Source organism: Lampetra fluviatilis, chromosome 29 (genome assembly GCF_964198595.1).
Source record: "Lampetra fluviatilis chromosome 29, kcLamFluv1.1, whole genome shotgun sequence".
NCBI lineage: Eukaryota > Metazoa > Chordata > Hyperoartia > Petromyzontiformes > Petromyzontidae > Lampetra > Lampetra fluviatilis.
Genome location: NC_136303.1, coordinates 867687 through 889738, shown reverse-complemented (window position 1 = coordinate 889738; position 22052 = coordinate 867687). Strand labels below are relative to the sequence as shown.

The 22052-nt window shown below is 51.5% G+C and overlaps 1 protein-coding gene across 2 annotated transcripts in view; it reads left to right on the top strand.

Moving 5' to 3' along the window:
• Nucleotides 1-21172, top strand: part of ERF (ETS2 repressor factor) — a 33495-nt gene extending 12323 nt beyond the window's left edge. Inside the window, exons 2-5 of one of the 2 annotated variants that reach the window (XM_078869945.1) lie at nucleotides 2376-2477; nucleotides 11561-11786; nucleotides 12727-12842; nucleotides 16516-21172. In XM_078869945.1, the coding sequence (XP_078726071.1) occupies nucleotides 2456-2477; nucleotides 11561-11786; nucleotides 12727-12842; nucleotides 16516-17840 (1689 nt within the window). In that variant the 5' untranslated portion in view covers nucleotides 2376-2455 and the 3' untranslated portion in view covers nucleotides 17841-21172. Of the gene's footprint in view, nucleotides 1-2135; nucleotides 2478-11560; nucleotides 11787-12726; nucleotides 12843-16515 lie in introns of those variants that run through there. The other variant, XM_078869944.1, reaches the window with a different exon arrangement.
• Nucleotides 21173-22052: the final 880 nt, after the last annotated feature.

The following is a 22052-nucleotide window of genomic DNA, read 5'->3' as shown; positions in this document are numbered from 1 at the left end:
AAACAAGACAACACACGCCTCCGTCCCAGAGTTAGTTGTCCGTCCACATTAAAAACACATAAATGTTTTAGATCCGATCAGCAACACGGCCCTTTCGGGAGTTAATAATTTCAGCAGCATGAGTTCAACACAAGCAAACTACTGGACCGCACATTCTGTGTCATCGTCAGGCTCGCTTGAACCAATATTGGCGAACTGCCAGATGTTTAGAGGTCAAGTTACTCGGGGTCATTATGCAATGGCACTTCTCCACCACAACCACTGGGAGCTGAGGGCAATTGCCGATTTCCCAGCATAAGGCCACACTGCTGGATGTAAAAGAGCCCACTCTGACCACTGCCCGGATGCCTTGAAACGTTAGGGAAGTCCCCTTCAGTTACTTAAAGCGGCGAAGAAAAAAACATTATGAAAGATTTGTTTTTATGCAAACTGTAACATGACCTTAGGGTTGAAACCCCAGGACAATTTTTTTCTGATGGGGAAAAAAGCAGTAAAGTTTTTTGAAAGTTTGGTTCATAATTTCAGTGGTGGGTTTTTTTTATCTGCTGCAACATGGAACACCCAAACGGTAAAACCCCACTGGCCTATTACCTACCGAAATATATATACAGTATCACTATATACAATATTTACATTAGGGGATGTGTATTTTGGGCTAGAGAATCATGGTCTATGGAGCGATATCAACAACTTACAGCGATGTTAAGGTTTGATGTTTGAACTTTTTTCGCAACATACGTAACCAACCGTGCTAATTGGAGGTGCGGGAGGACAACAAACAACACAAAACGCAGTTCTAAAGAAATTAGTTTTAAATCTAGTAGATGATTTGAGGGTGCATTGCTCCAATGGCTTCCTAATATCGGAAGAACGTTCCAGATGACCGCGGGAGAGCATCTGAGCTTTAGAAGATGCAGAGTGAATTTCAGAAATGTTTACTCCGGGATGAGTAAGATTGGAGAGTTGTTGGGGTGTTCTCCAATCGTTTGAAGTTGACACACCAGATTCGAGTATGCCCTTAGCAGCGTCCACGCGATGTTTTCTTACGGCTCTTGACCCATCTACTGTCGGCGAGGAAGTGCGAAGCCGGGAGGCTGCAGGGTCGGGTCAGCTGCGAGGCCAGGGAATTGAGAGTTTGGGTCGGGGTCGGAAACAACGGCCAGGCTGTTTCATTGCGCCACAGACCACGGTCAGGAAAGACATTGGCAGGAGGGGAGGGGGGGTGTGTAAAGGACGACGACGCACGCCATCGCGGCTGCTCGTCACGGCCGCCTGCGGCAAGCAGCAACGCCCAGAGGCGGCCTCGTGGCCTGGGGCCCTCAGAGCGATGTGCGGCCCTCGCTCGCTCCCAGGCCTCCTGCTCGCCCGGGCGCGTGACGTCACGCCCCGTACGTCGCCTAGCAACGCGCGGGGCGACGTTCCGGGTTGACACGCGCCTCCCCCCCCACACCCCCGCGAGCCCCGCCCCTGCTCGCACCCCCGCCCCCGCGCGTGCTGTTTTTAGGCCATGACGCGCGCGTGCGCTCGAGCGGTGGTGGTCGGTGGGGGGGGCTGAGACGTGAGGGGAGGGGGCCGACGGGCAAATTTGTGAGGGGTGTGGAGTGGGGGAGGGGAGTATGGGCGGGGCGTAAAAAAAGGGGGTGGAGTCAGTAACGTGGGGCCAGGGGGGGTTGTCCGCGCGCTCGGGTTCCACTGTTACGGGAGGGGGGCGGAGGGTTCGGAGTGGGGGCTGGGTGGGGGGGCAGTGCTTGGGCGCGTGACGCACGCACGCGCCCGCGGGTGCCGCTGTTGTCGTCGTGTTGGCTGTGGAGGCAGCTGGGAAGGTTGGGGTGGGGGGGAGGGGGCAAGTGGGGGCGGGTCTGATAGCGTGACGCACGCGCGCGGGGAGGGGGTTGCAGAGCGGCTATTGGTTAGAGAGAGAGAGGGGGTGGGGTAGTTGGGAGATGGGGGGGGAGGGAAGAAGGGGGGGAGGTGGCGGAGCTGGGGGGGGTGAATAGCGGCGGGAGTGGGGGGGGGATGCGTGTGACGCCGGCGAGAACGCGCGGAGCTTGGGGGGGGGGGCTTTTATAATAACGCGAGAGTGGGTGGGGGAGGGGGGGGGTAGGGGGTGGGAGGCGGTGGTGGTGGGGGGGGGTGACATCGTGCGCGCGTGGGCGGCGCGAGCTGAGCGCGGTCACCGCGGTGCCGAGCGAGCGCCCTGACGTCCCGGCCGGCGGGCGGCGCAACACTTTTTATTTTAGTGCGCCCCGGCGACTCGCTCCTTGCTGCCATCGCTATCGTCGCCGTCACTCTTCTTGTTGTTCTTCTTCTCCTCTACCCCCCCTCCTCCCCCGCCCTCCTCGTTACTCCCTGCACCGCGGACCGACGGGACGAAGCCACCGACCTCCGGAGGAGTGCGAGACGCGGGCGGACGGAGATCTTCTTCTCCCCCCCCCTCGACCCCGGCGCCGCGACCATGAAGAACGGTGCCGAGCGAGGTGCGTGCGCGTTGCGGGTGAAGTTGCGTCGTGGCTTGAGGGGAGTGATGAGCGCGCCTAAGGGGGGTGAGGGGCACTTTTGGCGGTGGGCTACTTTAAGGAGGGTCTGCAAGGAGGATGGGGGCAGGGGGGGTCGCTTTAGGAGGCGACTCGAGGGGGGGGGGCTGTGTAGCCAGCGTCTGCGGCGAGTCCCGTCTGTCGGCCCCATCTAAGTGGTGGCCATCCCCTCGGCGCGTCCACCCCCCCCCCCGTTCGGTGTCCATCAACTCGCCCCACCGCATCGTGCCCGGGGAGGCATTTGACGAGTTTGGTGCCAGAGGGCCGAGGGCTTTCCTCTCTCTCGCGCCGTCGCCGACTCCGCCGTAGACGCCGATCCTCGCTCCCAAGTCGCCCCCCACCACCACCACTGCCCCCCCACCCCCACCACCACACTCGCTGCCCCCCCTCTAATCCCCCGCGCCCCCCCCCCTCGCTAATGTCTGTGTGACGTCACGGTTCCTGTTTTCGCCGCGACGCGGATTTCCTGGCCGAGCTTTCCCGCCCCTCCCCCCCCTCGTCCTCCTCCTACCCCCCCCTCATCCTCCTACCCCCCCCTCATCCTCCTACCCCCCCACGGCCACGCGTCTCGCGTGAGCGACGCCGCAAGCCCATGTGTGTCTGGCCAATGTGTGTGTGTCGTGTGTCTGCCAATGTGTGTGTGTCCCGTGTGTCTGTGTGTCCCGTGTGTGTGTCCCCCGTGTGTGTGTGTCTGGCCAATGTGTGTGTGTGTGTCTGGCCAATGTGTGTGTGTGTGTGTCTGGCCAATGTGTGTGTGTGTGTGTGTCTGGACAATGTGTGTGTGTGTCTGGACAATGTGTGTGTGTGTCGTGTGTGTGTCTGGCCAGTGTGTGTGTGTGTGTCCCGTGTGTGTGTGTCTGGCCAATGTGTGTGTGTGTGTGTCGTGTGTGTGTGTCTGGACAATGTGTGTGTGTCTGGACAATGTGTGTGTGTCTGGATAATGTGTGTGTGTCCCGTGTGTGTGTGTCTGGACAATGTGTGTGTGTGTGTCTGGACAATATGTGTGTGTGTCTGGACAATGTGTGTGTGTCCCGTGTGTGTGTGTCTGGACAATGTGTGTGTGTGTCGTGTGTGTGTGTCGTGTGTGTGTCCCGTGTGTGTGTGTCTGCCAATGTGTGTGTGTCCCGTGTGTGTGTGTCTGCCCTGTGTGTGTGTGTCTGCCAATGTGTGTGTCCCGTGTGTGTGTGTCCCGTGTGTATGTGTCTGGTCAATGTGTGTGTGTGTGTCCAGTGTGTGTGTGTCTGCCCTGTGTGTGTTTATCATGTCCTGCTGTGTGTGCGCCTGTCTCCCATGTGTGTGTGTCTGCCCAGTGTGTATGGCCTGTGTGTGTCTCTGTCTGGTCTGTATGTTTGTCTACCCTGTGTTTGTATGTGCTGTGTGTGTCTATCTGCCCTATGGGTGTCTATCTGCCCTATGTGTGTGTACCCTCTGTGTGTCTGCCCTGTGTATATTTCTTTGTATATCTGCCTTGTGTGTGTATGTCTGCCCTGTGTGTATGTATATATGTCTCCATATATATGAGTGTTTAGGTACGTTGTGTGTGTCTGGCTCATGTGTGTAGTTCATGTTTGCATGTGTCATTCCTGTCTCCTGCTTATTCGGTGTGCGTGCATGTGCCACATGTGTCTATCTAGCTCACGCGTGTCTCTCTGCCGCGTGTGTGTGTACTTTCTGTCTGTGTCTGGTGCATGTGTGTGTGTCTGTCTTGATCATGTCTCTTCCTTGTGTGCAGCTTATCCCAAGTAAATCTGTCTGTTCCATTTGTCTCGTCTATCCCATGTGTATGATGTATATCTCGTGTTTGTCAATCCTGATTCGTGTGTTTACTCTGCGCATCCTGTCCGACTAGCACATGTGTGGCTACCCTGTCCAGCTCTTATTTATCGCTCTATCCATTGTCTTCATGATCTCACGTGGGTTTTTAGTCGATCGTGTGTCCGTCTAGCCCATGTGAGCGAGTCATGTACAATCCACGTATGTAATGTCTGTGCTGTGAGTACTGTATCCCATGATATCTCGTGCGTGTGTACCCCATTATTTTATCTCTTGCGTGTATCTGTTTCTATATCGCGTGTGTGCCCCTATCTTGTGTGTGTGTACTCATTTCGAGTGTGTGCGAGACCCTATCTCATGTGTGTGCGTGCGTGTGTATTTCTCGTGTGTGGCGTGTGTGTGTGTATCTCTGGTGCGTGTGTGTGTATCTCTGGTGTGTGGCGTGTGTGTCGTGTGTGTATTTCTCGTGTGTGGTGTGTGTGTGTATCTTGGGTGTATGTGTGTGTATCTCTGGTGTATGTGTGTATCTCTGGAGCGTGTGTATCTCTGGTGTGTGGCGTGTGTGTATCTCTGGTGTGTGGCGTGTGTGTATCTCTGGTGTGTGTATCTCTGGTGTGTGGCGTGTGTGTGTATCTCTGGTGTGTGTATCTCTGGTGTGTGGCGTGTGTGTGTATCTCTGGTGTGTGGCGTGTGTGTGTATCTCTGGTGTGTATCTCTGGTGTGTGGCGTGTGTGTATCTCTGGTGTGTGGCGTGTGTGTGTGTATCTCTGGTGTGTGGCGTGTGTGTGTGTATCTCTGGTGTGTGGCGTGTGTGTGTGTATCTCTGGTGTGTGGCGTGTGTGTGTGTGTGTATCTCTGGTGTGTGGCGTGTGTGTGTGTATCTCTGGTGTGTGGCGTGTGTGTGTATCTCTGGTGTGTGGCGTGTGTGTGTGTATCTCTGGTGTGTAGGCGTGTGTGTGTATCTCTGGTGTGTAGGCGTTTGTGTGTGTATCTCTGGTGTGTAGGCGTGTGTGTGTGTATCTCTGTGTGGCGTGTGTGTGTGTATATCTGGTGTGTGGCGTGTGTGTTTCTCTCGTGTATGTGTGTGTGTGTATCTCTGGTGTGTGGCGTGTGTGTGTGTATCTCTGGTGTGTGGCGTGTGTGTGTGTATATCTGGTGTGTGGCGTGTGTGTTTCTCTCGTGTATGTGCGTGTGTGCTCCTGGGCCACAGGAATGCTTGCAAGTGTTGCAGAACTCTTTAAACACAACATTCCAGTTCGTGTTGGATGGGCAACCTTTAGTGGGTGCTCGGGATTTTAGGTTTACTGCAATGTGGCCCCCTAAGGTCATGTGGCTTTGATTAGCGTCCACACGACAGCTTGTTACGTTTACCTACAGAAGGGACCAATGATTACGCTGTAGCTACCACACCGAGTAGTACACGTTTGACTCTACACTAAGGTCGACACTCGTCTTTGTTCTCGTTACTATCGTAATTATCAGAGCCCCCCCCTTCATTCCTCTGGAGACAAATCGCTTGCAGCACTGCAAAGGTTTCCAACTCCTGAACGTGGAAAGTTGTCAAAATGAACCTCAAAATGACACCAGATACGGGGACGACCTTACTAATTCGTTGCAGGATAATTGACCTGGTACAGTGTTAAACAAAGTTAACCAATGCACGATCCCGAATGCAAATACCTCGCGAACCCTTCTAAATCTGCATCACGCCCTCGTTGCAGAACGTCGCTCGGCTGTTGTCGCTTTGACAAGACTTTGTCGCTGGGGATGACCGAAAAAGCCCCCAAATCTCGCGCAACAATCATTCCCTTTTGAGTTCTTAAGGCAGCAGGGCCCTGCGACCTTTAACGCCGCACCACGCGGAGGCCCCGCTTCCTTGAAGGGGCGTGCCTTCACTTCTCGGCCATCACACACGAACACACATAAACCTCTCTCGAAAACAATGCGTTGGCCTTGCACACGCCTCCACACGCCACGGAGATCCTTTAGTCAACCGGTCCCACACGCTTATAGATCCATCATCATCGACGTCAGCAGCAGCCATTACCACCACATCCACTGCTGGATGAAGGCCTCTTACACTCTGTCGCCATCCCTCCACGCGGTCAGACTGACCTCTTAACGCCATCGCCCGTGGTGGTTGACCTCATCCCGTCACGTTTTATATCTGGGTGTAATTCCAAGTATGCCTGTCCCTCTGCATGATTCTTTGTGCGCTCTTGAGCTTTAGTTTCATCTTTAGTCGGTGTCCCGTGTGTTTGATTCGTTTGTATGGATGTTGAACTTCTTTCTCACCGTACGTAGCCAAGCGTGCTAATCGGAGGTGTCAGAACTCGCGTTCTCGACTAATTGAAAACTCTGCTCAAACACCGGCAGACTTAGTTCTAGAGCCGAGACCAGATTTTTCACTTGTCCCACCTTATATTGAATCACTTGAGTTGCTCCAATGTATTTAGAGCTTTGTTACATTCGGTGGCACTGCATTAATTGTTTCGCTAGCCCATGGACTAACTGGGCAGTTGTTTCAACAGGACCCTAGCATCGTGCCTGTAGAGTGGATTACTCGACTGTGAATGTCTATGTGAGAGAGCTTCACAGTGGCATACTGCTTTGGTAAACTTCTTACAGGCGAAAGGTTAAAAAAAACGTTTTTTTAATTAGTTGTGTTATTTGTAATCTTGAACATATGCTACAAATTGGGTCGCGAATTATCATGTCTATCGGAGAATGTAAACAGACTGAAACAACACTCGCTTAACACACCATACGTTCATCCCTCATTTGCATGATGCTGTGTAAGTCTGTGGTGAATGGTTTGAGTGGCTTCTACCCTGACAATTACATGACCGGTACAGGTTAATGCAAGTTTAATCGTGCCCTTACTGTGCTTAGTCACTGCTTACAGTATCGTATCGCGTTTCTTTAGGTACAGTAAGGTAAGTACAGTTACTCTACGTATAATAGTGGCATGGTTAATGTATCACGCATCGGAAAGCCACCTAAGTGGCAGCCACACATGGCTGGAAAAACACGCTGCACTTCGGCATATTCTGTGGCGCTGGTTGTGTTGTATGCAGTTGGTACCATCGGCACGGACAATCACTACAAGCGACACTGCCGCCACACACACGCACACACGCGTTGCACGTGTGACACACGCAATAGCGCCCCATCATCATCATCACACGCGAACACACTGCTCATCTCACGAAGTTGACGGCCATAACTGTGCACCGCGCCCTACAACCCACCACCACCGAGCACACTAAAGCCCCCTTCCCCCACTCCGTCCTGACAACTCGCAAAAACTCGTAAAAGCACGACCTCCCAAAACGCACACCATCCCCACCCCACCCTGCCCTGCTGACGCTGCAACTCACAGGCGATATTCATCAAGCCACGCTGACCAGCGTGGAGAAGTATGGACAAACAACCACCCCTGCCCCCCCATTACCAGCACAGTGTGGTGAGGCCCTCATCCAGCAGCTGCTTGACAAAGGGGGCTGTGTATTGTAATTATTTTTTATTTACCGTCTGCCGCCTCCCTTAGCGCCGAATGGTAAAACCTAACCGTATTCACGACCCCCAAACTTGACAGCCATGAGTGCCAGGAACACGTGGCGAGCGAGGAGGAGGAGGGCACGGCGCCTTGGCTCTGCGTGGAAGTGACATTGCGCGGCGGGGTGGACCCCACGACCTTAACTCTAACCTCTACCCAGAAGCCGAGAGTTAAAGCGCGATTAAAGGCATTAGGCGATCAGAACTCGGCGCGTCGTGTCTCGAGCGGTCTCGTGGGTGGTGTTGGTGAATGCGAGGAAGGAACTCCGTGATGCTGTCTGGCTGGCCGCTTGTAGAAGCCATTGTGAAATGACAAGCTGTGATAGTCGTGTTACACAGGGACCTATCAGCTGACCATCTTTATTGATTGGCCGGGCCCCGGCTAAAGAACCCGCATCACCGTGCTATCATTGGCGAGTGTGACACTCGCCGTGTGTTTGACACAACACACGGCGAGTGTGACACTCGCCGTGTGTTTGACACAACACACGGCGACATTGTCAGAGGAATGTGCTAATTATCAATTGGTTACCAACACGGTTTCATTTCTCAATATTTCCGGGTCGCTGGTAGACTGGAGTAGGTGACATGTGATGATGAGTAGTAGCCACAGCCATAGCCTGAGGTGGACTGGATGTGGTCTGCTGGGTGTGAACATGTTTTCTGCGTTGCTTTCCAGGACAGACCTGGATTAAATTATCTCCTGGTCGCCTATACTATCACGCGACAGAACTAGTGGCATACAGCAAGTGGTATTGATTTATATTTATATACATGTGCTGTGTGTAGGTTAAGTGTTTGAATACCAGAGTCGTGCTGACTATGGCCTGATTGTCATAGATGTCTGAATGTCATTTAGGCACACACAGACATCATTACTATGTGGCCATGTGTACATTAGCTGGGTTGTTAACTAACTTATTACCTAGCAGTTAAGAACAAGCAATGCAAATATAGTATGTTCCATGGTTTTCCGTCCTGGTGTTTGCAAGTCATTATTGTACAGTCATGAATCCCAACTGGTGCCACACACTATGCGTGTGCTGGTTAACTACAGTTATACAATATGGCTTAATTACAATTATACAATGGCAGGGGGGTTAATTATACAATGGCAAGGCAGGCGCAAAGGTCCAAGGTTGGTTTGGTAAAAGTCAGTCCATTTCTCAGTGCCACGGGGTGATTGCACGGAAGAGCATTTGGAGGGAGTTCACTCAGTCCAAGGTTCGTTTAAAAGTCCTGGCATGGTGTCTCTGCTGTCCTCCTGAACCCATGTGCAGCCATCTGTCATACACGTACGTACACGCACGGCCTGTTTTTGTCAATCCACCACTGGATGAGGGCCTTGCAGGCCACTTGAGATATTCGACCGTACTTTCCCACTCTGGTTGGTACGGGTAAATCCGCAATGCCAATGATTACACCGGTCTTTTGCGCGTGGTGATCTTCCTCCAAGCACTGTCCCAGACTCGCCCGTTTCCGAGTTTTGAGGAATGCGGGGCGATTTGGTGTACAGTACAGTACTAGAATTGCGTACAGTACAGTTCTGTAAACGTGGCATGAATGGCCACCCACAGTCGGTAAGGCTGGAGCAGTGGTTGCGTTGGTTTCACGCGCTGCGCTATGAACCCAGCGACCTGAGTTCGATGCCTGGCCCCCCGGCTATTGTCCAGTGGTGAGTCCCGTCCTTCCCCCACCCACTACCTTGGCCAAACCTCACTGACAAGACGTGAAGTATGATCCAACAACTAACAACCCCCGTGACCGCGATGGTGTGGGGAAGCCTTCATCTAGCAGTGGATCGATACAGGGCTGTACATTACATCATAATCAGTAAAAACCCATTTCAAATGTTAACATTTGAAAGAGGAAGAAAATAAATCGAACTTTCTGACAGGGTAAAATGCAGACAGGCGTTCAGTGTAACGAGAACCCGTCGATGTTTACGCCGAGTTCATTGTAAACTTGAACATGAAAGCTTCCCGTTACAGATTGTGTAATCAAATATGACGCCTATCGGAGAGCGCAAACAGGCCGAAACAAACACGAAACTCACAAACTTGATGACAGTAATTTGAAAGTGTGATCATCCCTGACGTGCACAACTGTAGGATTAGTTAATGACTACTACGTGGCTTCCGCTAAATTCAATACATAGCTGTTCCTGAACTTCGTGACATACTGCTTAGCACAATGCAGAACAATACTTTCATTTCAATAATGTTACCGTACTTAGTTACATAATGTTTATAGTAACGTTGGACATCCCTGTGTATTTGTTCATCAGTGGTACAGCCCGACTTCCTTTGAGCTGGTGATTCATCCCAATGTACCTTCTAATTAGTGGTACAGCCCTGTGTCCTGGAAATCTCTGGTAAGCCATCTTTTTTAATGTGTAAGACCCACCTGGCCAATGACATGGTACATATTCACTGCCATCTAGTGGGCCTCAAGTGACTCCGTGCAAAGCAGCAATTGCAGTCTCACGCTGGGAATGATAAACATCATCAGCCACGATCAAGCCACTGCCGGATGAATGCGTGGCCAGGCCTAAAAATGCAAATAACCGTGTAAAAATGTTGTGCACCATGCACTGAATAGTTTGTCTGTGGGGATGCATGATGTAACTAGGCCCTACAATTGCCAGAATCGGAAACCATTTGTTAAGAGCGTTGGAATTGTTAATGTGAGCGGTGGTGGACTAGTTGGCACGCTGCTATGGACACTGCTACCTGAGTTGAATTCTCGGCCAAAGCTGATGAACTATGGTCAAACAACCCCCCACAACTGGGTCGGCAGTGGGGGGGGGGACTTAGTCCAGTAGTAATTGACAAAGGCTGTAAAGTAAAATGAGTAGTAGTTGTTCATGGGCGTGTTGGAAATAACGCCACAGGGTGGGTAGATAGTGGGAGGGGGGTGGAGATGAACTTGTGATGTGTAATGTCATTGCTCTGGCCAATAAGGCTTATCCGTTTTAGCGGTGGTAATTTTGTTGCCAGGATTTGGGTAACCTCTTTTAATCAATTTGGCTGGTTTCCTATAGGGCAAGTTCCTATTAGCAACACAACTCGATGCTAGTATTTCATTTCTGTTGAAAAAAAGCTCGAGTGATGAATCGATAACACTGCCTGGATGTTGAAATTCTTATAAAAGGAAAAAATATAATAACGGAGACATTTTGGGTAGTGGCCGTTCTTCATAGACAGGCTATAAGAAAATATTAAACTTGTGGAGTTGACTATTACATAAGACCTGAACCATTGGCAGGAGCTGCGAGCGCACTGCAATAAGTTGGACCGAGAGTTAAGTGTAATTATTTACAAGTAAATCCATTGTACGGTTTGGAGACTCTCAAAATTGTGAAAAACTGTGTGTCTCAAGGGTAATCCTTGAGACTTAACACTTTGATGATCCCTCGAGGATAAATACAGGTCGGGAATCATTACAGAAGTCATGCTCATGCGTCATTTTCCTTCCCTGATTTTTTCTTCCTGAGTACCGAGTGTAGCTGCCACAGCAACGAAACATTCAGTCGCCTTGCGTATTTACACTGTCTTTGAGTGGTGATAGGCTTTTGACCAGTGTCTGGTGGTCGGCAGAGCGTTTAATAAACCCACGATGCCGAGAGTGGAATGTTGGCCAAGCCTAACAATGCCGCCCCCCCCCCCACCTCTTACCCCCCAACATGTGTTTAGACTCGCCGGGGCTGGAGCGCGTGGACCTGAGTCCTGGTTGTCGGCAAGTGCAGCTGTGGCACTTCATCCTGGAGCTGCTGGGCAAGCGCGAGTTCCGGCACGTCATCGCGTGGCAGGGCGACTGCGGCGAGTTTATCATCAAGAACCCCGAGGAGGTGGCACGGCTTTGGGGAGCGCGCAAGTGCAAGCCGCACATGAACTACGACAAGCTGAGCCGCGCGCTGCGGTACGCTCGCGTCCGTGAAGGAGAGAGAGGAGGGGGGGGGCATGCACAGACACGCTGTGTACGCGCCGGATAAAGAGTCGTTTCACGAGAGCCGCACCGATACGTTGAGAACAATTTTTGTTTGTGGTCGATTACTTGGGGCCCCCTTTAAAAGTGGCAGCCAGCCCCCCACATTCCAACCGCCTCCTGAAGGTGGGAAACCCCAACAAGTCCCCCCCACCCAGTGTGACGTGGCCATGAGGTCACCAATCCCTCAGCTATCACTTCTTGTCCAGTGGCACACATGGCAACAGAGGTGGAACTTTTTTTCTTCCCCAAGCTATTTTCACATTATCCGATGAAGTCAAACAATCTAACGGATAATCAGTGGGGAATTGTTTCCTTTAAGAATCGTTTTAACTTGTGTCAGCCTATTGCGGGATGAGGGCATCCCCATGCAGTGCGAGTCGTGGGGGGGTTAAATGTACCTTACGACTCTGGTTATTGCCGGCTGTTTGACCGTACCTTACAACGCTGGTCGGTGCGGGTCTTGGGGGTTGATTGACCAGACATTACCACACTGGTCGGTGCCCGTTGGTGCAGGCAGTGGGAACAAACGTTGGAGCATAAAAGTACCGTGCATTCTGCTGCCGTCACCACCCAACCCCGCTGCCATGATGACTATCTGTGTTTGTACTTGGCGGTCACCTGTTTGAGTGCTATGCTGGCTATAGGCCTGCTGCTTAGCGTCTGAGATTGATGAGATTGGGTGCATTCCTGATATTTAGACCAACATGGTTCACAAATGATTTAAATGTGAACTTGCTCGTATATTAAATTCACGGAATCATATTTTTAAAGCAAAATCATTCAGCCGCGAATGGGAGGTTCCAATTCGGTAGAGGAGAGTGATTGTCGATCGTTACCGCCGATCTAACAGTTGCGTAAAACGCGCCCACAGGTATTACTACAACAAAAGGATTCTGTACAAGACCAAGGGCAAGCGCTACACCTACAAGTTCAACGTCAACAAGCTGGTGCTCTCAAACTACGGCGGGGTGGATCCGCGGAACAAGGGTGAGTGAGCGAGCGAAAGCAACTCCTCCGACATGCCTTCCGGTTGAGGCGGCGCGGTTTGTTCGGAAAATCTTGCCGCGACGTTTGGCTCCGCATCACCGGGAACTTAGTTGGGAAGCGTTGTCTTAATTCGTCCGTATGTCAGTCTCTAACGTGGGGGTCCCGATAACTTTTATGAAGGTGACCCCAGTTTGACCACTCCGACTGATATTCCCGGGACAGATCCGATCGTCGGGGTGCCCTTCATGATGACTCGGCTGTCCGTTTCCCCCCAGCGTGTGCGGTCTCGGGACTTGTGGAGTCGCAGCTCGGGTAGAGTTACTCCAGTCCACCGCTTGGCGGATTCTCTTGTCTTCCTCTCTCTTTCCTTCAGCCGCTCCCTGCTGACGTACTCTTTTCGTGAGGTTGCTGCTCCTCCTCATGAAACGGCCAAACCATTGCAGTCTCCTCTTTTTGATGGTATTAAGGAAGGGGGCCTTGTTTTCCAGCTGTAGAGGTAATCGTTTCCAGATGTAGAGTTGATCGTTTGCTCAACACATTAATTTGATTTCTTTTCCAGATCCAATATAAATGACATAGCATAATCATTCACGACCAAGAAATAAAAACTAGCTTTTTTGCCCGTCCAAGGACGGGTGCATATTGCAGTAAATCTGAAATATTCAATAAGAAAATTGTTCAACTCATGGTTATTAATGAGGGGGGGGGGGGGTTGCCCCACGTGGAGTGACGTCACCTGCTAATGATTATTAATGAGGGGAGGAGTGCAGCATGTGGAGTGCGCGACCTTGTGCGTAAGTGTAAATTTTCACGTGGGCATGAATATTAATGAAGGGGGTGGGGGGGGCTCTTTTGGAGTGACGTCACGCACGGATGTAGCACTGTGCTGTGTAGATTTATTTTTTAGCATCACTCTCTGTAAAGAAACGTCATATTTTAAGCGACTTGGCGTGATAAATTATTTAATTCAGCTCGACCTTCCTCTGCGTTAGTGTAAAAATCCACCCACTCATGAATATTAATGAGGGGGGGGTGGGCCTCATGTGGAGTGATGTCACACGGGGGGGGTGGGCCTCGTGGAGTGACGTCACGCACGGCACGGACAGACATTTCTGGGTGATGATAGGTAATACGAAGCGGGACAATACACCTTCCAAATATCTGTGCCTCTACATAAAAGAATAAGAGCATTATATTCTTAGGTTTTTTCGGTAAAGTCACGTAGGTAAAACATTTAAATTAATGAAAGTAATGTTTACCTACGTGACTTTACCGAAAAAACCTAAGAATATGAATCCTTGCAGTCACGAAAGCTTCAAATCTAGAAATAAGAGCATTGTTGACACATCTCACCAGCCGCACAGCCTTCTGGGGAGTGCATAATTACAGCAGCGTAAATGAATTCAGTTCCGAAGAATCTGCCAGCAGTACGTAGAGCGAAACGTTGGACGTCGTGCCGCACGACGCTCTGTACGCGGTACAACCCGAAAGCACAAAGGGGAGGGCCATACAGCTCGACCGCTAAAACCTACGCGGTAGATTTCCTGGAAAAACAGACAATAAAGCGTGCGGGACACGCCGCTCTGCTGAGTGGCGGTACGTGACATTGTTCCAGCCGGCCCGTGGGCTTGAGCGCAATGCTCTCTGCACGCTCGGCAAGGGTCCAATTATTATAAGTGCCTGCGTGAGCCTCGGCCCAGAGAGTCGGGAGACTAAACTATTGTGCGGAATAGAAATGCTCCTCCACAGCTTCAGCACCAAAAGTCACAATTTATTGAAGCGTGTGCATTGTACGAGACAATTATGAATGTGGGCCCTAATTTTTGGTGAAAAAGTAATTTTAAGGCTTTCAAACTAAGGTTGAAAGTTTTTGTGTATTGGCTCTCTCCTGTCTGTCTGTAATATGGGATAATTAATTGCTCTCGAGAAAACTGGCCCTAATGATCACATAATTGCCATTGATCTATATAGGTTACCCTATGGCGATAATACAAAAAAATAGCGGGAAATGTACAAGTGCCTCTCCTCCCCATGACGCCTTTGTCTGTGACGTCATCTCTCATAGTGTGGCTTGGAAGGTAGCATTGCATTTGCGTGATTTTTCTTAATTGTTTATGACGTCAATAAGGCCCTGCAAAAAGCAAAGCATAAATTCACGACTTAAATGTCAGTCCACCGCTGGATGAAGGCCTCCTGACGCTATTCCGGTGATGGCAGTAATTTAGCCATACTTCACCACGCTGGTTAACGTGAGCTGGTGAAGGCAGGGCACAAATAATTGAGTGCATAGCAGTGCAGTACAACAACGGGTTTCGCTGCATTGCCTTCTGTCCACCGCCTTGCAAGCCCTGCAGCAACAGAAGCCCGTTTGACCGCGACGGTCGCCCATCCATCCAAGGACGATCCAGGCTCAAACCCCTGCTTGGCTTCGGAGGTCTGACGGGATGGAGCACGCTGTGAGCGATGTGGTGGTCGTAGGCGCAGCGTAAATAACAGCGGTGCACTTGTGTCCGTTTTTATCTTTTATTGTTATCCACCCCTGTTGTTGTGCACCGTGCCTGTCGAGAGGGCATTGCCTTGAACTGCCATTCCTGTCATTGTCCGGAGGTTAGTGAACGCCGTTCCACTCTGATGAGAGAACTGATACAGGCAGGCGGTGTTGGTAGGAGAGGGTTTTCTGCGATTTGGCGACGCTGAGAATACCGTACGATGTGAGGTCCGCGGTAGTCGTATCATCCATTTTGAGAACATGTATTGTTATGTCCTGGTAATCGTCCTGCATTTAATATTTGTAAAACCACTTGATTTTCTAGCAAAATAATAATTACGCTCAACTAGCTCGGCGATGGAAGTTGTAAATCAATACCCGTTGTTCATTATTGCATTGAAAAAGTTATTCATGGGTCACAACATGGCATGGTTATTGTACGACATCAACGTCATCGTTTTCACTCGCAAAGAAATTGGCCAAACATCCCAAGAAGGTACCCCTCCTTAATGGGAGTATTGAGACTCATTGAGGTTTTCCTGGGTAACCTTCTACTCTCATTAATATAATAATAGGGGCACTTAGAATTAGCATTTTTCACGCCAAAACTCGCACACTCGCAGAAGGCATCGTTGTGAGTTGAAGCGGAAATGGCATTTGTAGTGCAACACTGGCTGGAGGAGGCGTTGCTACTTAGTGGTCAAGCACTGACATTGCGATAAAAACTAGAAAACATCTTTATCAACAATTGTACCTTGCTGTGCACAATGCTGTGATTTGTGACGAAGAGCGACGTGTTGCCACAGCATCATCACATGATGACAGCGACGATGATGACAGCGACGATGGTGGTAGTGTTTGGCCTGTGCCACGGTGGCGAGATGTTAACTACCTCGCCTGGTATACAGGAGGTCGTGGGTTCGATTCTGACCCTGACGCCTGCTGCTGTACATTTGGAGTTTGCATGTCTTACGTCCCTGTGGTCGTGTGGTTTTTCTCCGGGTTTTCCCTCCACGTTTGGAGCTATATAGCTCAGTGGGTCTTGTAAAATAAAAATAGTTGAACTTTTATTGTTTTCGACTAAAATCAGAACGTTGCGCAGTCCGAAAGCAAATTGTTGCGCTGTCCTGCGCTGTTGGATGTCGCTCATTTCGTGTTCTCTCTCTTCCCGTTGTGTCCGTGCAGTGGGCCCCGTCCCAGCCAGCGCCCCTCCTGTGCCGGCGATCATCAGCCACTTTTACTTCCCCCCGCTGGAAGGAGGCGGGGGTGATGGTTCCGACCCGGGCCCCGGTCCGGCTCCACACCAACACCCGTTCCTGCCTCCCGGGGGGCCCGCCGACGACTCGGCCTCCACCAAGTGCTCTGTGATCACCCGCGGGCCCCACGCCCACCCCGCGCGTGCCTACCCGCTGCTCTACCCCGGGGCCTCCCCTCTCGCCAGCCCCCAGCCTCCGTTCTCTCCCGGATTTTCGCCCGCCATCTCCCTCACCCCCAGCCACTTTAACTTCACCCCCTCGCCGTCCTGGAGCCCCGCGTTCGGCGGGCCCACGCACTTCTCGTTCAACCCCGACGACATGCGGAGGTACTTGGAGGCGCAGAGCCGCTCGGTGTACAACTACCACCTGAGCCCGCGCGTGCCGCTCCCCCGCCCGCACGCGCACCTGCGTCTCCGGGACGACGACCTGCGTCTCCGGGACGACGACCTCCGTATCCACGACGACCTCCGTCTCGTGAGCCACGAGCGTCTCTACGGCGATGACCTTCGCGCGCCGCGCGGGGGCGTCGGCAACGGCGTCGGCAACGGCGTCGGCAGCGGCGGCGGCGGCAACGGCGGCGGTGGCGGCGGCGGTGGCGGCAACGTCCCCAGCGTCACCCTGAAGCTGCAGGCGCCCCCTCCGGGAAGGAAGGGCCGGCAGAGCGCGGGCGAGGACGAGCCGCCGCGCGCGGACAACGCGTACAGGTGCTACGGCGCGGGCCACCGGCATTCCGACGCGGACGCCTACCCGGCGAGCAACGGCCACCCCTCGGCACTCCGCGTCAAAACGGAGACGGCGACCGAAGTGAAGACGGAGGCGGAGGACGCCGACGACGTGGACATGGACGCGGCGGACGACCGCCACGGCGCCGGTTCGGCGACGGGCGAACGGAAGTCCGCGTGGAGACCGAGGCAAGCCGAAGCTTACCCGGACGGGGGCCGGCAACGCTCGGAGCCCAGCTCCCCCCGCCCGTCGCCGCCCTCCCCCTACGGCGCCCCCCCGCCCGCCGCGGCCCCGCGGCCGCCGACGCCGTCCCCCGACGCGCCCCTCCCGTCGTCCCTGGACGCGCGCGACCCTCGCACGCCCCTCGGGAGCGCCACGATGCCGCTGAAGCTGCGCTTCAAGCAGCGGTGGTGGAGCGAGCAGCGGGCGGAGGCGGAGGAAGCGGGCCGGGGTGGCGCCCGGGCCGACGCGGCGTTCGACACGGGCAAGCTGCGCCTCACCCTGCCCGACTCGCCGCTCGCGCTCAAGTGAAGGGACGTCCGTCCCGTCGTGAACCCGTTAACTCCGCATCACGGCGCACAGTACAATCAGACTCAAACGTCGGGCACATTCGGGTCTTGACACTGAAAAACATCCGCTCCGATTTCGGTAACTGTGTCAGGTGTTGGGGAATGCAGGATTTTTTCTCTCTCACGTTTAACGAGTAATGTAACACATTGACAGGGTTGTAATTGTGCCGAGGAGTGCCCTGTGGGACAACGGGGCACTTGCACTGATGGACAACACTGGCCGACCTCACTGGGACAGAAATGCATGTTGACGAACATGTTGATTGATTGAATGTTTTCGTAGCAGAACAAACATTTCACGTGCTTTCAATGCAAGCTACACTCAAGTTTGTGATTTGGCTACAGGGAAGCTCATACTTTGCAGCCAGCCTCTCTGCTAACCAGCCAGCCTTTCCACTATCCTGTCAGCCTCTCTGCTTGATAACCATCCAGCCTGTCAAGTAACCAGCCAACCAGTCCACAAAACAGAAAGCCAGTCTGCTAACCAGCCAGTGATTCGCCAGCCAGTCAGTCTACTAACCAGCAGACCGGTCTGATAACCGGCCAGCCGGCCAACGCATCAGGCAATGACATTAGCCATGTGTTTACACGGCCAGACCCATTAGGCCAATTAAGCACCCATCCGCCTCCTACATTAACTATTCATCCAGAAACACACGTGGGTGTGCCTGAGCATGTTCACGGCATGCTCCATGCAACAAGCGTCCGGTAACACGTCTCTGTCAGTCCTCTCCTTCGACCACACAACGATGCCGGGTAAACACCCCAGCCAGTTAATTGAAGGCTGCTAAGCACGCACGTCATGCCTTAACGTTTGTTTTTTAGCACCGTAGTGTGACGATTTCTTACGTATACTAGAGGTGGGATGGTCGTCAGATTTACCAAAGGCCACTTCGTAGGCCAACCAATCAAATCATCCTCGAAAAAAAAAACCCCGAAAGGACCATTTGATCCAAAAGTTATGCAATCGCTAATTCGTCACACTTTTTGAATACGTGACGAGGCCGAACGAGCCACATTGCATTGCTCCACCCCAACCCCACCCACCCACCCCCGATGTATCGTCCCACCCCTAGCCGTGCGCTCGTCATGGTGCTGCTGCTGCTGCCCTCCATGCAGTGGAGGGGGGGGACGTCTGCTTTAGCTGTAAAGCTGTTTATACGATGTGCAATACGACGCGCGTGTGTGCCCGCCCTGCCCAGATCCGTTAACGCTTTCATTCTGCTTTGTGTTGGATGGTTTTTGAATATTCTTTGTATTACGTGGTATAGATTCGAGTCGCTTTTGTTGTTAATTGAGTGGCGAATTTGAGTAGTTATTTTTTCTCCCGAGGGGCAGGATGTGATGAACGTTGCGCATGCTGCCGCTAATGCCTTGCGTAACTCCACAGTAGGAACACTGCTCACTAAACATTGCTTTACTTTGTATCGCCTATTGAATATGCCGTGTAACTGGCATAACCAATGTTTTTCTGACATTTTTTTGTTTATCGGTTTATAAGTTGTATAGGTGGTGGAGCTTTTTGTTGTTGTTCGGTTTTGTGATTATGTAATCATGTGGGAGGTTTTTTTTTTTTGGGCCAGCCTCCAAGCTCACAGAGATTGGAAAGTGCAGCAGATGGGGGAATAATGCCCCGACTGTTGTGCCCGACTCGCGTACAGTGTGTGTGTGTGAGGAAGCTCTTTATGGAACATAACTGAGGCCCTTTTGTTTGACAGTGGGGTGGAGCCCCCTGGGTGAGACCCCATTTGGAGGGCCGTGCCAACAGTCGGGGAGAGGTTTGGGGGGGGGGCGTTGGGGTTTAAAGAATCGGGTGGCCGATGGTAAACGCTTTGGGTGCAGCAGCAGTTTGAACGGCTGGCTTCGTCGTATTTGGTTCCTGTAAACGCAGTGATGACTATTGACGATGATTGCGTAGCGTGTACATTATATTAAAACTCGCAAGTTTTTCAATGTACGTACACGGTGCTTGGTATGTATTTTGTTTTAAAGCATTACCTTTTTTTCCGGAAACAATGGAAACATAAATGTGCACATTTCCTAAGAGTTTACATAAAAAAAAACTAGGGCACAGATTTTTATTACATCTATTTTGTAATAAAGTAAATGGTTTTTATTTGGATTTGTAATGAACTATAGCATGCTTGATCTTTTGGATATATTTAGGTAGAAAATCAAGTTTGACCTTGAACATCTTAATTCTTAAGACAGAGGTGCAGCCCTTGCAATGACCTGCTCACACCCACTGCTGGCAGAAGTGTCTCCACCAGAGAGAGCTCAATATACTCTGGGCACGCCTGCTCTTCCACGCTTGCCAGGCATCTTCGAAGAAGCGAGAGTACCCACACTTTACCCCACCACCGCATGCAAACCTGCCTGTCGAATCACTGCGGCATACCCATTTATACTGTTGGGTAGACAGAGGCGGGCGGGGGGGGGCAGTTTAAGAAATTGTCTCCGTGTCTATCTAAACTGCCACGCCGGGAGAGCGACAGTCCAGCGCACTCTCAACCATTATATCGCAGCAGCAGCAGCAGCGTCCACGTATGGTGTTACACAAAGCATGTTATGGCATCAGTTTGTAAATTACGGAGTGATGCCATTTGGGGCAATAATTGGTAACCCCGTGACAGCAGGGATGTTGAAAGCCGTTGAGCTGGGGGCCCACTTAGGCCAGCTTGGTAATTTGGTGGCCTTCGTCCGCGAAGGCACGGGGTTGTTGATAGTTTATGGCGACGGTGGCAGTGGAATTTAGCCGTCTGTAGTTGGGGGAAACGTGGAACTAACAGCTCACAGAGTGTGGCGTACTGACGGCCAACTCGCCGCAGTGGCGAGATGTTGACTCCCTCGCCTGATATGCAGGAGGTCGTGGGTTTGATTGCGACCCTGACGCCTGCTGCTGTATATTTGGAGTTTTCATGTTTCTCTCCCCATGGTCACGTGGATTTTTTCTCCGGGTCCTCTGGTTTTTGCCTCCACATTGGAAAACACGCGTTTGGAATATTTGGCTGCTATAAATTTCCACGTGATGACTAGCCAATTAATTAAGCTATCAATTGTGGCCAGAGCTATATAAATCAGCAGGTTTCACCTGGTAAAATAAAAGCATGGTTTTACATCCTAGATTTGAAGCTTTTGTGACTGCAAGGATCCATACTCTTTGTTTTTTTAGGTAAAGTCACGTAGGTGAAAAAAAACGGGAAACGAAAGCAAATAAATTTAATTACGACGTTTCGGAGGCAACACAAGCCCCCGTCTTCAGGTGGAACAGTCAGAGCACTTGATACAGTAATTTTGCTGTGACTGTTCCACCTGAAGACGGGGGTTTGTGTTGCCTCCGAAACGTCGTGAATTAATTTATTTGTTTTCGTTTTCCGTTTTTAACCTACGTGATTTTACCGAAAAAACCAAAGAGAATTTTCTTGGTTCTTTCGGTAAAGTCACGTAGAAGGGAAATAATAAAATAATAAAAATAAAACATAATAAAATACAATTCTCACGACGTTTCGGCCACAACGCAATTCAGACAGCGTCTGAAAATTCAGACGCTGTCTTTCCGAAAGACCTGTTCTTCACCTGAGGACGGCTGCTTGCGTTGTGGCCGAAACGTCGTGAGAATTGTATTTTATTATGTTTTCTTTTTATTATTTTATTATTTCCTTTCTACGTGACTTTACCGAAAGAACCAAGAAGATGAATCCCTGCAGTCACGAAAGCTTTAAATCGAAACCAAAGAGCATTGTTTTACAGTTTAGTTTAAACTCCAACTTGCCCATCCAGACTCCCCCTCCCACCCTGTGAGCTACCCCACCTGCTCTATTGCTCTCAAGATCCAAAGTGTGTTCGGTTGAACCGGGTGAGAACTCGAGAGACCAGGATTGGGGACATTTGGGCCGCCAAACACGGCAAAAGCGAAACAAAAACAAAGTTACAGCGATGAAGCGAATCAATCCGAGCAAAAAAAAATAGTCGACTATCACGTGCGGCATCGAAGATGTTGCAAACACTCATGAACCACCGGTCTGTTGTGACTCACATGGTGGCATTTGACACCCACGGCTGAAGCACCCTTAACGGGCGTAATGCACAACCCTCGTGTTAATCCACTGCTGGATGGGGGCCCTGCCACACCATGTCGGTCGTGGGCGTTTCTTTGACCGTGCCTCTCAATGCT